The 18,384-nt window shown below is 40.6% G+C and overlaps 1 protein-coding gene and 1 pseudogene across 16 annotated transcripts in view; both read left to right on the top strand.

Annotated features, from left to right (window-relative positions):
• KIF13A (kinesin family member 13A) overlaps window positions 1-18,384 on the top strand; it is a 230,481-nt gene that overhangs the window by 205,761 nt on the left and 6,336 nt on the right. For 8 of the 15 annotated variants that reach the window (XM_031666939.1, XM_031666948.1, XM_031666947.1 and 5 more), the window contains 9 exons: window positions 1,658-1,782; window positions 2,056-2,232; window positions 2,978-3,070; window positions 3,528-3,680; window positions 5,595-5,672; window positions 8,637-8,684; window positions 10,120-10,231; window positions 11,635-11,786; window positions 12,476-12,580. In XM_031666939.1, coding sequence (XP_031522799.1) covers window positions 1,658-1,782; window positions 2,056-2,232; window positions 2,978-3,070; window positions 3,528-3,680; window positions 5,595-5,672; window positions 8,637-8,684; window positions 10,120-10,231; window positions 11,635-11,786; window positions 12,476-12,580 — 1,043 coding nt within the window. Of the gene's footprint in view, window positions 1-1,657; window positions 1,783-2,055; window positions 2,233-2,977; window positions 3,071-3,527; window positions 3,681-5,594; window positions 5,673-8,636; window positions 8,685-10,119; window positions 10,232-11,634; window positions 11,787-12,475; window positions 12,581-12,945; window positions 12,988-18,384 lie in introns of all 15 variants that reach the window. The other 7 variants (XM_031666952.1, XM_031666945.1, XM_031666951.1 and 4 more) reach the window with 2 other exon arrangements.
• On the top strand, window positions 7,307-8,267 carry LOC108585372 (annotated as a pseudogene). The gene has a single exon (XR_001901568.3). The product of XR_001901568.3 is annotated as a small nuclear ribonucleoprotein E pseudogene (transcript).

The raw sequence follows: 18,384 nt of genomic DNA, 5'->3' as shown, positions 1-18,384 counted from the left end.
TAGGTTTTTTTGAGACAGAGTCTCACTCTGTCACCCAGGCTGGAGTGCAGTGGCGTGATCTCAGCTCACTGCAACCTCTGCCTCCTGTGTTCAAGCAATTTTCTGCTTCAGCCTCCCAAGTAGCTGGGATTACAGGCACCCACGACCACGCCCGGCCAATTTTTGTATTTTTAATAGAGACGGGGTTTCACCATCTTGGCCAGGCTTGTCTTACACTCCTGACCTTGTGATCCACCCACCTTGGCCTCCCAAAGTTCTGGGATTACAGGCGTGAGCCACCGCGCCCAGCCTCCAAGGTGTGTTTAATGAATATATTTGTACCTAGGACAACAATAGAATATAGTCATTCCGTCTTATAGGAGACTCACAAGGCAACTTTTTGGCTCCTATTGTATTTTTAAAGAATAAAAGCGGCCAGGCGCGTTGGCTCATGCCTGTAATCCCAGCACTTTGGGAGGCTGAGACGGGTGGATCACGAGTTCAAGAGATGGAGACCATCGTGACCAACGTGGTGAAACCCCATCTCTACTAAAAATACAAAAATTAGCTGGGTGTGGTGGTGCACACCTGTAGTCCCAGCTACTTGGGAAGCTGAGGCAGGAGAATCGCTTGAACTTGGGAGGCGGAGGTTGCAGTGAGCTGAGATTGCGCCACTGCACTCCAACCTGGGCGACAGAGTGAGACTCTGTCTCAAAATAAAAAAGAATAAAAGCTGTGGGGCATGGTGAGCTCGTGCCTGTAATCCCAGGGCTTTGGGAGGCCAAGGCAGGAGGACTGCTTGAGTCCAGGAGTCAGAGACCAGCCTGGGCAACAAAGCTGGACTGCATCCCTACAAAAAATTTTACAGAGTAGCCAGGCATAGTGGTGTGTACCTGCAGTACTAGCTACTCAGGAGGCTGAGGCAGGAGGATCTCTTGAGCCCAGAAGTTCAAGGCTGCAGTGAGCTATGATCAGGCCATGCACTCAAGCATCAGCAACAGAGCAAGACCTTGTCTCAAAAAAAAGCCAAGTACAGTGGCTCACAACTGTAATCCCAGCACGTCGGGAAGCCAAGGCAGGAAGATGCATTGAGTCTAGGAGTTCAAGACCAGACTGGACAACATAGTAAGACCTCATCTCTATTAAACATAATAATTTTTAAAAAAGAAAAAAAACTGTTGTGAGTCTTGGAGTCTCTATTTCAGCTGCAGGATAAGGAATGAAAGAAAAAGTAAAGATGTGTTATGTGTAAACGTCAACTGTAGGCTGGGCGCAGTGGCTCACGCCTATAATCCCAGCACTTTGGGAGGCCGAGGCGGGTGGATCACGAGGTCAGGAGATCGAGACCATCCTGGCTAACACGGTGAAACCTCGTCTCTACTAAAAAAATACAAAAAAAAAAATTAGCCGGGCATGGTAGTGGGCACCTGTAGTCCCAGCTACTCGGGAGGCTGAGGCAAGAGAATGGTGTGAACCCTGGAGGTGAAGCTTGCGGTGAGCCGAGATCACACCACCGCACTCCAGCCTGGGCAACACAGCAAGACTCCGTCTCCAAAACAAAACAAAACAAAAAAAACACAAAAAACGTCAATTGTAAAAAGCATATATTTAAATTTTTGGTGTTTGCTGAAAAACTGACTTTCCCCTACTGTTTTTTCTGTGCCCCTGATGTGGTTAGCGGATGACCTCAGTGCCAATGAGCAGCTTGTCGGCCCCCATGCATCCGGCGTGAACTCCATTCTGCCCAAGGAGCATGGCAGCCAATTTTTCTACCTGCCCATCATAAAGCACAGTGATGATGAGGTAATTCACCTCCATGTTTCTCTTAAAAGGCTTCAGATTAGCACACAAGCCTGTGGGCCTGCTTTCCCACTCAACTGCTATAGTTTGCTTTGGGGAAAAAGACTGGGGCCTTTAAAAAACAGAACATTTGTGTTGCTGTTTTAAAAAGGTGAGGAAAGAAATATATTTGATTACAGTGATTTGAATTTATTTTCTTTCTCTTGTATGCCCTGTAAAACTGCTACGGCTGACCTGTGTCTTGTTTCCATCTCCTCATCATTCCCTCACTCGTAGGTTTCAGCCACAGCCTCTTGGGATTCCTCGGTGCATGATTCTGTTCACTTGAATAGGGTCACACCACAGAATGAAAGGATTTACCTAATTGTGAAAACCACAGTTCAACTCAGCCACCCTGCTGCTATGGAGTTAGTATTACGAAAACGGATTGCAGCCAATATTTACAACAAACAGGTAATAACAGGGCCTGATTCTGCCATTCTGGCTCTGAGCTCAAAGTTTTTTCCCCCTATCTAGCACAAAGCAGTGTTTTTTGGTGCTAATGTAGGGGATGTGCAAAACATGACCATCCTGGCCGAGTTAGAGTCTGATTCTCATTTATCCAAGATAGTGGGCATTAGGATAGCAGAGGTCAATGTCATCCAGTAAGGGCATTTTCACCTTGACTGATTGGAGAGGTATAATCCTACCAGGCAGTGAAGCTGTGATATTTCACTGTTTGAAAAGTAGAAAAACGGAGGCTGAGAGATTAAGTGCCAGGTCCAGGCAGGTGAGTGACAAAACCAGGACAAAAGGCAGACTCCAAACAAATCCCTATCCTACTGCTTTGACGGATGCCGTCTCAGAGGTTCTATCAGTGAAACTGATCCTCTCCAGTGTTGTTCTAGCCATCTCAGGAAAGACTGATTAAACCCTGGAGAGATCACAGGAAGGCAGCAGATGGGAGAGAGAAGCAACCACAGAAATCCTGAACATGCTACAGATTCTGTAGTCGAATTCCCAACTAACAGCTGGACGTTAGTGTCCCTTGGGGTTGGAGACAGGGATTCTTAGCTTCAGTTTTTTTCTGTTGTATGCTGATTAGTGTGCATATCAAAAACATATTAACTGGTAATGCTTTTACAATTTGTAAAATACGAAATAACTTACCTTTGTTACATAGCTTAATCCAGCTTTTTTTTTTTTTTTTTCCTACCAGAGTTTCACGCAGAGTTTGAAGAGGAGAATATCCCTGAAAAATATTTTTTATTCCTGTGGTGTAACCTATGAAATAGTATCCAATATACCAAAGGTAAAATATATGCTACTTTAGGCCGGGCGCGGTGGCTCATGTCTGTAATCCCAGCACTTTGAGAGGCCGAGGCGGGTGGATCATCTGAGGTCGGGAGTTCAAGACCAGCCTGACCAACATGGAGAAATCGTGTCTCTACTAAACATACAAAATTAGCCAGGTGTGGTGGCACATGCCGTAATCCCAGCTACTCAGGAAGGCTGAGACAGGAGAATCGCTTGAACTTGGGAGGCAGAGGTTGTGGTGAGCTGAGATTGCGCCTTTGCACTTCAGTCTGGGCAACAAGAGTGAAACTCTGTCTCAAAAAAAAAAAAAAAATATATATATTAAAAAATATCAATATCTAAATAATGGAGAATGTGTTCATTCTCCAGATTTCTAAAACATTTTCTTACCACACTTTGGATGAAAACATTGTTCACATCAAAGTATTGTCATTTCCTTCCTGTCCTTTTAGGCAACTGAGGAGATAGAAGACCGGGAAACGCTGGCTCTCCTGGCAGCAAGGAGTGAAAACGAAGGCACGTCAGATGGGGAGACGTACATTGAGAAGTACACTCGAGGCGTGCTGCAGGTGGAAAACATTCTGAGTCTTGAACGGCTCCGGCAGGCAAGTAACTGAATATCTGGACCGAGAATGAAATCACCAGCCTTCACCCCCAGTGGACAGATATGAATTTACTTACCAAATACCTCACTAAATCTATCAGAGAAGGAGCACTTGAGCCATCTCTGTTGAAAGGACTCTGGCAAAATAGTAACCAAAATAAAAATAGTGACTAACTTTTATTGAATACTCCCTACTTGCCAAGCACTGAGCCTGAGCAATTTAGATATATTATTTCATTTAATCTTCAAGGTAACCCCCTGAGGTAAGTACTGTTGAAATCCCCATTTTCAAATGACAGAATTGAGGCTGACAGAAGTTAGCTAGCTCACCCATGGTTCCACAGCTAGGAAGGGGTACAAAGTCAGATGTAAAGCCAAACAGCTTGACTCCAAAGGGCATATGCTTAACCACAGACTATTACTGTCTCCCTGATTTTTAGACCTGAGTTAACTTTTGAGGTGACAACAGGACATTCAAGAGAAAATAATACACTAAGTAATGGAACTATAAGACAAGATATGTCATTTCATAGGAGCAGTAGTTGACATTATGGGGGGTGGGTGTTGATTAATAGGAGGAATGTAATTGGCATCTGTCAGAAAAATCTTCCCTTAGTGGAAATCCCACCTGAATTGCTGCATGAGCAAAATACAAACAGCATCACACTTCATTGTCATTTTGCAAATTAGATATATGGTTAGAGGTACCTCTTCTACGTTTCTCTGTCCACCTGTATAAAAATTTCACAACATAAATATCTTTCATTCTGCTGTTTTCCTGGTTTTATTTACTTGTTTGTTTATTTTTGAGACAGAATCTTGCTCTGTCGCACAGGCTGGAGTGCAGTGGCGCGATCTCAGCTCACTGCAACCTCTGCCTCCCAGGTTCAAGCAACTGTAGTGCCTCAGCCTTCCAGAGAGATGGAACCACAGACACCCGCCACTACGCCCAGCTAATTTTTGTATTTTTTAGTAGAGACGGTGTTTTACCATGTTGGCCAGCTGGTCTCAAACTCCTGTCTGTGATCCACCTGCCTCAGTGATCCACCTGCCTCAGCCTCCCAAAGTGCTGGAATTACAGACATGAACCACCACACCCTGCAGTTTTATTTATCTTAAAAAAATGTTTTTGAGGCCAGGCGCGATAGTGCATGCCTGTAAGCCCAGCACTTTGGGAGGCTGAGGCAGGTGGATCACGAGGTCAGGAGTTTGAGACCAGCCTGACCAACATGGTGAAACCTCGTCTCTACTAAAAATACAAAAATTAGCCGGGTGTGGTGGCGTGCACCTGTAGTCCCAGCTACTCAGGAGGTTGAAGCAGGAGAATTGCTTGAATCTGGGAGGCAGAGGTTGCAGTAAGCCGAGACTGTGCCACTGCACTCCAGCCTGAGCAACAGAGCAAGACTCTGTCTCAGAAAAGAAAGTTTTTGATAAATTGCTAAGCAAATAATAATAAATGGGTAAAATAATATTTCAGTTTTATAAATGTGTGTGTATATAGAACTGATGTAGTCTATATTTAAATCTATAAATATATGTTACTTTTATAATTAGAATAAAACATAAAGTAATGGCCGGGTGCGGTGGCTCATGCCTGTAATACTAACACTTTGAGAGGCCGATGTGGGCAGACTGCCTGAGCTCAGGAGTTCGAGACCAGCCTGGGCAACACAGTGAAACCTCATCTCTACTAAAATACAAAAAAAAAAAAAAAAAAATTAGCCAAGTGTGGTGGTGTGCGCCTGTAGTCCCAGCTACTCGGGAGGCTGAGGCAGGAGAATTGCTCGAACCTGGGAGGCGGAGGTTTCAGTGAGCTGAGATCGCATCACTGCACTCCAGCCTGGGCAACAGAGTGAGACTCCATCTCTGGAAGAAAAAAAAAAAAAGTGTTATTTTCAAATTATTGTGTTTACAGGCCGTCACAGTCAAGGAAGCACTTTCCACCAAAGCCCGGCACATTCGGAGGAGCCTCAGTACACCAAATGTTCATAACGTAAGTGCATCCTGCCAAGGATCTGCTCCTATGTGACATGTCTCAGGCTCTGGGGTGGGGGAAGGTGGGGTTCACACAGTGGCAATAGAGCTTATGGCCCTGGTGTGGGCATCCCAAAGTGTAGCTTGCTTCTCTGTACCAGGGACGCACACCAGGGAGCACAGTTGTCTAAGACTGAGCCATTTGTTCAATCTTATGAATTCCTGTTCAGCAAGTTATCTCCTTGAAAGAAGTTCCTTAAGATATAAATTGAGTTTAGTTGGTTAGAGATGGTGGAGTCAGCTATGAATCCTGGCAGCTGAGTCCCTGGATGCTGGCTGTGCCAGGGTCAGCTGCATGTAGGTACTCTTGGAGTGCCTAGTTGTTCCTTTGACCATTTTGATTATTCTTCTCAACCAGTTCATCTAGAAAATCCAATTGACAGAAACTGATTCTAGCAGGGGGGGACACTGTCACAGAGACAGATTAGTGCATGGACCACTTCAAAGCAGTCGCTTCCCAGAAGCAGCTGAGTAGAAGTAAGGTCTTTCCAAGGAAAACCACAGGCTTATTTGCCTCCTGTTCTCCAGAATTGCCAGAAAATTATTTTAAACATGATGACCACTTACAAAAATTGTCCTCCAGTGGGCTACAGAGCAAATCCCAGTAATCTTTATCACACAGATTACTTCTTCTGACCACAATGCGTTTATTAGAAATAGATAAGAGAGACGACTCATGTAGTTGTAAATTGAAAAACGCTTTTCATGAACTCATCTCTCAAAGAAGAAATTATGATGGAAATTAGGATGTATTTACAACTAAATGAGAATAAAAATGGTACATAGATCAATGTTTGTGAGATGCAGTTAAAGTGGTACTTAGTTAGACATTATTAGCCCTAAATTCCCTATAATTCTGTATAAAGCAGAATACTAGGCCGGGCGCGGTGGCTCAAGCCTGTAATCCCAGCACTTTGGGAGGCCGAGACGGGCGGATCACGAGGTCAGGAGATCGAGACCATCCTGGCTAACACAATGAAACCCCATCTCTACTAAAAATACAAAAAAAATTAGCCGGGCGTGGTGGCGGCGCCTGTAGTCCCAGCTACTCGGGAGGCTGAGGCAGGAGAATGGCGGGAACCCGGGAGGCGGAGCTTGCAGTGAGCCGAGATCGGGCCACTGCACTCCAGCCTGGGCGACAGAGCGAGACTCTGCCTCAAAAAAAAAAAAAAAAAAAAAAAAAAGCAGAATACTAGACAGTAGAAAAAAATGAGAAAATGAGGCCTTCTATTAGGAAATTTATATCTCTTATATTAAAAAATAGAGTGAAAAAGAATTAGGTAAACATCTAGCTTAAAAAGTAAAGAAGACCGGGCGCAGTGGCTCACGCTTGTAATCCCAGCACTTCGGGAGGCTAAGGTGGGCAGATCACCGGAGGTCGGGGGTTCGAGACCAGCCTGACCAACATGGAGAAACCCCATCTCTACTAAAAATACAAAATTAGCCAGGCATGGTGGCACCTGCCTGTAATTCCAGCTGCTCAGGAGGCTGAGGCAGGAGAATCACTTGAACCCGGGAGGCAGAGGTTGCGGTGAACCGAGATTGTGTCCTTGCACTCCAGCCTGGGCAACAAGAGCGAAACTCTGTCTCAAAAAAAAAAATAAAGAAAAACTGCTTATGAAGTAATCTAAAAAAAACAAGTTTTTTTCAACCTCAATCTGATCAAGACTTTAGATTTCTTTGGGAAGCCAAGGTGAGAGGATTGCTTGAGGCCAGGAATTTGAGACCAGCCTGGGCAACATAGCGAGACCTCATAACCTAATGTTATGCCAATAAATGTAAAAACTTAAATAAAGTGGAATGTCCTGTAAAAACTGAATCAAGAATAAATAGAAAACCTGAATACAGCTATCCCCAAAAAGAAGGACTATACTGAAATAGTGACTATGACTATGCTTATTGATGAGAATTCACAGTATCAAAAAATTGGCATGTCCTTAAGCTAATCATTCTCAACAGAATTTTTTGTAAGATTTGATAAACTGATTCTAAAACCTGTATGGAAAAGCAGTCAAAATATACTCATACTTTATGTACAACCCCGAGATTTCATCCCTTAGATATATACTCTAGAGATTCTCATAAATATACAGGTTGTATTTAGAACTAAATGATACTAAAAATAGTACACATATCAATACTTGTCTAGACTATTGAATAAGACTATATGTAGTAAGATACCACTTATGTGAAGTATAAAATATGCAAAATAGAAATTTCACCATGGCATACCATGGCCAGGGCCAGAAAGTACAGAAGGTTATGGTGCAGCCCATCAACCTCATCTTCAGATACTTACAAAATAGATCGCGGATTCAGGTGTGGCTCTACGAGCAAGTGAATATGTGGATAGAAGGCTGTATCATTGGTTTTGATGACTATATGAACCTTGTATTAGATGATGCAGAAGAGATTCATTCTAAAACAAAGTCAAGAAAACAACTGGGTCGGATCATGCTGAAAGGAGATAATATTACTCTGCTACAAAGTGTCTCCAACTAGAAATGATCAATGAAGTGAGAAATTGTTGAGAAGAATACAGTTTGTTTTTAGATGTCCTTTGTCTAATATGAACATTTATTCATATTGTGTTGATTACCCTTGTGTTATACAAAATGGCAATAAATGCTGTGGGATTGTTTGTGTTAAAAAAAATAAAAATAAATAAATAAATAAAAAATAAATAAAATATGCAAAATAATATTAACTATTGGTTATGGGTATATACACATACAATTATATAAAACTTGTATGGGAAAAATAAACCCCAAATTGAGAGTATTCACTACTCCTGGAGAGGGAAGAAAGAGGAGGGAAAGAATGAAGACTACAGGCTTCAACTGTGACATTCTTTTTCTTTATGTAAAAAAAAAATTATGTTAAATATATAAACCATATTGCTAAAACCATTCTTCTCTTATAGGTCTCTTCCAGCCGACCAGACCTTTCTGGCTTTGATGAAGATGATAAGGTATGCACCTATGGGCATGGCTGGGTTTTCAGCAGAATGTCAGTCTGGAAAGCTGTGGGATCTTGGTGTGTTTAAAATCTCTGGGCCTTACCTGGTTGATCCTGTCATTTAAAAAAAAAAAAGAAAGAAAGAAAAAGAAAAATCTCTGGGCTTCCCATCTTAATTGTAAGCAAATAACTCTCTCCACAACTCCATTCCCAGGGTCAAATACTTGATGTGGTATTGCTATGCACTTTTTTTTTTTTTTTTTTGAGACAGAGTTTCACTCTTGTTGCCCAGGCTGGAGTGCAGAGGCACGATTTTGGCTCACTGTAACCTCCGCCTCCCTGGTTCAAGTGGTTCTCCTGCCTCAGCCTCCCAAGTAGCTGGGATTATAGTGGTTTGCCACCACACCTGGCTAATTTTGTATTTTTAGTAGAGATGGGGTTTCGCCATGTTGGCCAGGCTGGTCTCGAACTTCTGACCTCAGGTGATTGATGCGCCTTGGCCTCCCAAAGTGTTGGGATTACAGGCATGAGCCACCATGTCCAGCTAATTGCTACGCACTTTCAGTATTACGTTGTTACTTACCATGATAAGTTCCATACCAGGACAGTACCACACATAATTGAATAAATATCTGTGTGTTTGTGGGTTTAACTCTAAATGATTGGAGAAGATGTTACATCCACCATAGCATAATCAAAATTATTTCAAATGGATAAAACGAGATTTAAAATTAAGGACAGATTGCAACATTATCTTATTCAACAAATATTTCTTGAATGCATATTATATATGAGTTACTGTGCTAGACACTAGATCCAAAAGGTATAAGCACAGATTTATGTCCTTAAGAAGTTTAAAATTTAGTCCTCAGAGGCAATCAACTTCTGAGAAGTTGAAATAAGATAAAGTAAGCTCGTATGATATGCCAGAGTTTTCTCTATTTTGTATATCAATACCTTATGCCTATTTGAAACTTCTAAATCTCAAATATAGGTAGAGTAACCACACTGCCAAATTTGCCTTGGACAGTCCCAGCTGTGCCTGCTACCTAGGCAGAATTACTGATGGAACAGTTGTCCTCTGAGAGTGTTTCAATTTGGTCATTAAATTACCAAGTCACTCTGGATATATGCCACATTGCTCAAAGTGACTACCTTTGGGGAGGAAGGAAGATGAATGGGACCAAAAGATTACACTACATTTGTAATAATTTTATTAAACCTTTGAGCAAATATAATAAAATATTAACGTTTACTCACTCTGGGTATACCTTGGGTATGACAGTATTTTTAACAATATTCAGCCCTTTTCTGTATATTTGACATATTTCATAATAAAAATAAGAGCATATACTGCCATTAAAAAAAATAGAAGAAATTCCAACCTGGGCTTTGTTTCTCATTTTAGAGTGACTCAATTACAGTTAACTCGTATTTTTACCTTGTAGGGTTGGCCAGAGAACCAGTTGGACATGTCTGACTACAGCTCCAGTTACCAAGATGTAGCATGTTATGGAACTTTACCCAGGGATTCTCCTCGAAGGAATAAAGAAGGCAGTGGTGAGATTATTTTGCAGTGATATTTCTTTGTAATTACTTAGAAAAAGCGTGAAAAAATGTCTTTCATTAATGGCATATAATAAGGTATGGAGCTGATATTCTAGTTAACTAAATGATTCAAAACTGTCTTACTGAATGGAACATATCACGTTCACTTATTTATTTTTGTTTTGTATCCAACATATCACTCAAATAGGCTTTTTGTATATCACTTTAGAACTTCCAAATCATTTTTCATATATCATTTCCTGACTTTGAAGTCCAGTTTTGAGACAACGCAAATCCTATTATTTTCTACCAGAAGAATATCCAGTTCTGTCATGTTTGTGTACTGAAAGGAATTTTTAAAAGAACATAACTTTGATTCATAAAGCAGTTTTCAAAAATGATACCCAAAATGAGTTTGATTCATGGTAACATTATTACCTAAATTATGTAGTCTACCAGTGCCTTAATGGGAACTGTATTCTTTGGCCATATGTATCAGTTCTGTTACCTTATACCTTATATCAGTAGGTAAAATATAAAGTGTATTCGCCATTATACTAGCAAATTGGAAAGGGAGGAAAGAGGCCAAAGAGATAAGAAATGATACAAGCAAGAAAGAATTGTCCTCTCTTAGTCATATAGAGCAGGGTGGCCCAATGGGGGAGAAAAAAGAGGCTCGCAAGAAAATTTACACAGTATTAATTCATTGAGTACTTACTGAGCCTCTACTTTCTGTCTTAAAATATAATTATGGAAATAAGATACACAGAAAATAAGATTTTAAATGATAAGGTGCCAAAATGAACATGCAGATAATAAGGGCTGTGAGAATTCAGAGAAATGGAAAATCAGCATGAGCTGAAATTGGTCTGGTTAGTGGTGCTTAAGCTGGATCTTGAAAAGAGTGAAGAAATTTGGTATCTCACCTTGTTCACACACACTAGCACTTTAGTAACTCTTTGTGACTTCACAGATTTATCTCTATTCTTGCCTACATCTGTTCCATAGTTTTTTGGGTTTTTTTGTTTGGTTTTTTTTTTTTTGGTTTTTTGTTTTTGTTTTTAGACAGGGTCTCTCTCTCTCTTGCCCAGTCTGGAGTGCAGTGGCACCGCTATAACTCACTGCAGCCTCAACCCCTGGGGCTCAAGCGATCTTCTCGCCTCAGCCTCCTGAGTAGCAAGTCCAACAGGTGCACGCCACCATGCCTGACTATCTGTTTATTTATTTTTTTACAGACTGGTCTCCCTGTGTTGCACAGGGTGGGCGTACCTCTGTTTTAATGTTTAGCCAAATATTAGCCTATGAATTTCATTGTTCTCCTAGATATTCCCATGGCTGGGTCATTGCCTCATTTCCTATGTTTTGCTTAAAAAGTGTTCAGTATCTGTAACCTCATAACTTCTCATCTTCCCCAGGTTGTACATCAGAGACTCCTCATGCCTTAACTGTCAGCCCTTTTAAAGCATTCTCTCCTCAGCCGCCAAAGTTTTTCAAGCCCCTGATGCCTGTAAAAGAGGAGCATAAGAGAAGGATAGCCCTTGAAGCACGGCCTCTTCTAAGCCAGGAGGTAAATGCTTGACTTGTCTGTACTATGCGGAATAGAGCAGAGTTGTGTCGCCTGTGAAGCAGCAGTGTGCATTAACAAGCTGAGTGCTGCACGTAGACATGCATGGTCATCAGTCCATGGATCCCGTTCTGGAATTCCTCTTTCTCAAGCATGCAGAGTCATGGTAGAATCTCTTGTTTGTTATTGCTGCTATGGTTTTATTTCTTTGTGTTTATGGCTTTTCAAAGTATTTTTTTATGTTTCAAGTGAGAAAGATGTTTTCTAGGTGTTTTGAAAAGATTAAAGGCCTTTTTTAAAAGTATTTTTCTTTTTTGTCTTTTTGGGATTTCTAATTTTGTTTTTTATAGAGATAGGGTCTTGCTATGTTGCCCAGGCTGGTCTTAAACTCCTGGCCTCAAGTGATCCTTTTGCCCCAGTCTCCCAAGGCACTGGGATTACAGGCGTGAGCCATTGTACCTGGTCAAAAGGCGGTTTTTTAAAATAAGACTAGTTATGCTTTTTGCCACAGAATCTGTTTATTCCTGTCATATTTCTCCAGTAGTTTAACTCTGGCCTGCAGAATTGGCTGCTGCATTACTCACATGTAATAAGAGTGTTAGCACTGCTTTTCTAACTTGCATGTACTTAATATGTATTTTGGCCGTTGTCGTCTTTGTGTGTGATGCATCTGTGTGTCTTAACCTTTGCAGAGCATGCCTCCACCTCAGGCACATAACCCTGGCTGCATTGTACCCTCAGGAAGCAATGGCAGCAGCATGCCAGTAGAACACAATAGCAAACGTGAGAAGAAGATTGTAAGTTCCGGAACCATTTCTGTCATATTGCCTGGTGGTGGGTTTAAGGCCCTTTCACAGACAATCATCCAAGTGCTAGAAAAAATTAAGTCTTTGTCTTAAAGAAAATAAAAGGTCTTTGTCTTAAAGAAAATAAAAAGGTCTTTGTCTTAAAGAAAATAAAAATGTGACCATTGGTAATGATATTTTGCATGGATGTGGCCATGACCTACAGTTTTATTTTATTTATTTATTTTTTGCTTAAGTTTGTTTAGAAAAAGGGAGAAAGGCACTTTTATTGCTTCTGCTGTTTATAAAAAGTGTAACAAAGAGATCTCTTTAACTAATACCGAAATCTTTCTAATGTGCCTATACATATTGCCCAGATTCTGAAGTTAATCTGCCTAGAGGAATTGCACTTACTGGGAGTAAGTAATCATGCATTTAGCTGTGGATATGTTTGGAAGCTTTTTTATGTTGCCTGATGCTATTGCCAAGATAATTCTGTAGTTAGAGCTGCACTAAAGTCTATCATAATCACCCTTCATCATCTCACTGTCTAGGGTAGCCTTTGTTAATTAGCTGGCAAAATATATTCCAATACCTTGGTGCCAGCCTTGCATTCAGGATGGCTTATGTATATTTTGCCACAAGTAGGTTGAAACTACCTGCAAAACCTCATTCCTTAGCACTTGGTTTTAAAATTATAAATTTGAGATATAGTTTTAAAAACACTGCATACCTGGCACCTTAGGTTATAAATTATACCTCAATTTACAAAAAAAAATAAAATAAAAAAATAAACCTGTTTATTCTCAAGCCTGGAAAGAATTCTCTCATTTTTTTTGTCTCAGCTTTCACCCTCCTGTGGCTTCCTAGGCTTTGAAAAAGTAAAACCACCTCAGGGAGACAGGAGACTGCTTGATGTTTATGTCACATCTGATCGTCTCTATTGGGAAGAGTGTAGAGAGTCTCATTTCCCAGTGACACCCTGTCACACCCATTCCCAAGGCTCATTAATGTGAGATCCTTTAACAGTTCCTAACGCACACTGTGTGAGAACTAACTCACTGCAGCTGAATCCGGATGTGCAGTTGGCCACCCACCTGCATGCTTGGGGTGCGGGTGGATCTTCAGAAACAACCTTCTCATTCCTAACGTGAAGAAAGAAGAAAAGCACCATTTTCCCTCCATTTCTTCATCTCTCTTCCCCTCCTCTGCCTGTGGTTTCTCCCTGTCCCTCTATCCCAATGCCCCGTCCTAGTTCTTCATGGAGAAGAGTCTGCACATTAATAGCTGCTCCTTCATCTCTCCAAATCTTACTGAGCTGTTCCCTCACTTACCTGACCACCCCCTGCTCAATTAATAAGGGCTGCATTGTGGGCTAAAAAGGCCAAATGACTAGTTTGTTCCCCTGCCAATTCTCTGGCTCTGTGTCTGATTGGATCTGGTTATTGGCATGCCACTTACCCCTGTGGTGCACAGCCACTCCATTTAAACCTATTGCAACAATACATTTTGGTACAACACCATCAAGAGACTGCTGGATGACCCTTCTGGACTGTTCAGCAGATAGTTTCACAGTTCACAGAGCTAGGTTCATGTTTTCTTCAATTTCCCTTTGATATTTTAAAATAAAGCCCATCTCGGGGCTTTCAGCTAGCAGAGGGAAGGATGAAACCAGATTCCCTTGACCCAGGAAGTCTCGAGCAGCAGTTAGACTCTATGACTGAATGCACCATGGAGTACAGTAAGGAGGATTTGATGGTGTTATTGTTCTTGCTGGAGTCTTACTTGAAAAAGCTGTCTCGACTCTCCATAGGAAACTGGCTTGCTGAGCACCCTGCACCCAAGAGGCATTTGGGCTCTTTAACTCATTCCAGATAGCAGTTTTTCAGGGTGTTTTGGTAGAGTTTAAGTGCATTGTTCGTTTGACCTGAGGTTCTTGTTTCTCCTTGGGAAACGTTAATTTTATTTTTTCTCTTATAAATGGATTTAAACTGTTTTCTTCCTTTGTGACTAATTCACGTTCTTTTCTCTTCCACTCTTTCACAGTCAGAGTGACTCAGTTCACACTGATGAAGAGAGTTTGAAATCATTCTTGAGAAGGACAGTATCAAGACATTGTTCCTGTTATTGTTTAACCCACCTAATTACCATAGTAACTTAGATGTACTTCATGTCTCGTATGACTAAGACAGAAGCAACAATATGCTTTTGGAGTCTTTTTAAGTCATAAAGCATAGAGAATAGCAGAAAGTCAGTGATTTTTTCCCAGTATCCACACGACCCTTCTATTAGGTCTTGCCTAGATAGCATGTGGTTTATTCCTCTCGTTTACAGAAGAAGAAACAAAGGGTTATAATTGTTCAGCAACTTCCTTAAGGTCTCACAGTTTATGAGAGCATAAGACCAAAGAGCCCCATTCCTCAGCATAATTGAGGGGACTCCAGTGACTCCAGGTGCTTCCAAAAATAGTGCAGTTCCAGTATGCCCTGCAGCTGCTCTTCAAAGTGCTCACTCCTCAGTACCATGGACAGAAGTACTGGCGCCCTTGGCTGGTACAGTTCTGCAAACAGAGACCTCTGGTGAACAGCACGACATGATTATAATAGGAGTGGAAATTGCATTAATCAAGGAAACTCCTTACAAAGAGTCACTGCTTTAATGTGGATTTCAATCCCTTTTTAAAATCAAGGTGTTTTCTCTATAGGTAAATATCAGCTGCATAAGTTAAATTGCAAAACTCAAATGAAGACTGTAGATATAGAGAAGCTTGAGAACTTGACTCCATGTACCGCTTTAGATAGGCTTTTAATTATCTTTGTCCTTAAGACATTGTAGGAAGGTGCTTAGTTTATTCTTAAGATATAATGAGAAATGATGTTTCTGGTATAAAAAGTCTAAACCAAACTCCCTCAAAATACAAGTTCAAGCCAATTAAATCCTCCCTTAATTGGCAATAACTCTTTCAATCTCCTTTTAAGTATTGGAAAATGTTTAATCTCTACTAAGTTTTCCTTTTTCTGGAAGAAGCTGTCCCTACTGTTTTAGTCTTTCCCTCTGGGCTTTATGGGTTATTTTCCCCACTGTGAACTGCTCCCTATTTGAACTTCATCTCTTGGGGCTTTGTAGATTCTTAGTTTTATTAATATCATTCTAATCCTTTAGGAATAATTTATTATCTTTGATAAATTTACAACTATTTCCACTCAATAAATTCATGATTACATATTTCATTCAGCAAAATTGTATTTTAGGATAACAGGCCTTTCCTTGGTCTCAAGAAGAAATAACTTCAAGCGTATAAAGGACTCCAGATTACTAATTCTCATTTTTAAATTTGATTTTCCTTGCAGTAAATAACTTTTTAGTAATTAATTATAGTAAATAGTAATTTAGTAATTAATTGCATCAGGTATGCTTGGACTTGGAGAATTGTGTTTCTTTGCCAGCTTAAATCAAAAGGAAATAGAAGAGATACAAACACTTGAAATTTAATTTTGTGCCAGGTGCAGTGGCTCACACCTGTAATCCCAGCACTTTGGAAGGCCAAGGCAGGCAGATCGCCTGAGGTCAGGAGTTCGAGACCAGCCTGGCCAACATGGTGAAATTCGTCTCTACTAAAAATACAGACTTAGCCAGGCGTGGTGGCAGGCACCTGTAATCCCAGCTACTCGGGAGGCTGAGGCAGGAGAATCTAGAAAATATAGGCAAGGCTACTGGTTCACACAATTCTGTTTAATCTTTGTTCCTTCACCAACATTCTCCCCAACCCTAGGAAAGAATATTCCACCCCACTTTTTTGATAATGCTACTTAATTTAGAATGCAGATAAAGATAAGATGGGAAGAGATTAGTGTTGCCAAAAATTTTGTTTTGCCAGTTTCAAGAACTTTATCACTGATATTTGATATTCATCTTTGATTAACAGCTAAGGAATTAAGATCGCCAATTCCTTTACACATTTATTTTCAGTCACATTTTTACAACTAAGTTATAAAAACTAAATTATTTTAAAAGCTGAGAAGCATTTAAAAGAGTATTAAACTTTTTTTGAGGTATGTAGAATCTTGAGATGCAAAAGAAAATATTACTACTTATCTAAACAGATGAAATTTATGTTCATTTGTGAACACATATATGCCACGCCTTGAAGATATCGCCCTCCCCCCACACACCTTGATTAAAATGCAAATTTATGGGCCAGATACAGTGGCTCACACTTGTAATCCCAGCTACTCGGGAGGCAGAGATTGGAGGACTGCTTGAGCCCAGGAGTTTGAGGCCGCAGTGAGCTACAGTTGCATCACTGCACACTAACCTGAGTGACAGAGCGGGACCCCTGTCTGTAAATAAATAAATAAAAATAAATAAATCCTAGCCGGGCACTGTGGCTCACGCCTATAATCCCAGCACTTTGGGAGGCTGAGGCAGGTGGATCACCTGAGGTTGGGAGTTCGAGACCAGCCTGACCAACATGGAGAAACCTCGTCTCTACTAAAAATACAAAATTAGCCTAGCATGGTGGTGCATGCCTGTAATCACAGCTACTCAGGAGGCTGAGGCAGGACAATCACTTGAACCTGGGAGGTGGAGGTTGCGGTGAGCCGAGATCACGCCATTGCATTCCAGCCTGGGCAACAAGAGTGAAACTCCGTCTCTAAATAAATAAATAAATAAATAAATAAGTAAATCTTAAAAATAAAATAGGTACATTAACAAAATGCAAACGTAATGAGTAAAGTTGATGTTTTGGTTCCAGGTCTTTACCTGCACCTAGTAGTTATAATTGTACAGATGCTTTAAACTGGATGACCAATGAAAGAAAGCTAACTGTTTTTGAGGTGTCTAAGTTTACCTGTGAATGAACTTTTTATCCATCCATGCAGAGTCCAGGATTGTTCTAAGAGCAAGGACGCAAAGTTGTAATTCTCTGGGGAGGGACCATGCCTTCTTTTGCTCACCATTGCTAATCCCAAGTCCTTAGGACAATGGCTACCATGTAGTGGATGTTCAGTGTGTATTTGTTGAATGAAAGACACATTTCAAAAGCAATATTTGTGATTTCATTAGGTGCTTCGGAGATTAATTAGAAATGGCTAGAGAGTTTATCAGTTACTTTATTTGGACTTAAAATGCCCACATTTTTTCTACCAAATATAAAAGAGTCATTCATTTGAAGAGAGACTGGGGAATTGGTGACACCCACTTTTGCGTGTATTTACCAATTTTTATGAACAGGGTTTGAAAACTGTTTTACAAAGGAGATTTTCATTTAAACTTTACTATGCCTTTTTCACCTTCTAGCCAAACCCTCTACTCATACTTCTCAAAGATCCTAGAAGACGGTAGTTGTCAGATTGTTAGTATTTTATAGCCTTACAATATTTAGCATAATATAAGAATGACTGTTGAAATTGTGTTTTTTGCCCTTTTGCAGTTGGGTTCTTTGTTTTACTCCCTTTTCCCCCGTAAAATAGCTGAGAAACTTTTTACAAATTACCTTAACTACCTGCACTTTGCTTCCCAAGGTGAAGATTCTAAAGACAAATGGAGTGGCTCTTCTCTGCTTCTGCCTGTTTCTCTGCTCATTTAATGAGAAAGAGAAAACATCACAACTAAAAACTAATTTTGAATAACTAATAAAATGTCCACTGCATTTCAGTTCCATTTTTTCTCTTAAACCAGGGAAGGAATGATTTCTAACTGGCACTGAGTGAGCCTTTAAGAACTAAATCCCATTCATATTAGATGGTAAGGGGGTTATACTCACAGGTCTCTGAGAATACTGATATACCTATGTCTGCAATAGGTGACAAGAT

Source organism: Papio anubis, chromosome 6 (genome assembly GCF_008728515.1).
Source record: "Papio anubis isolate 15944 chromosome 6, Panubis1.0, whole genome shotgun sequence".
NCBI classification, from domain to species: Eukaryota; Metazoa; Chordata; class Mammalia; order Primates; family Cercopithecidae; genus Papio; species Papio anubis.
This window is presented reverse-complemented; position numbering and strand designations above follow the sequence as displayed.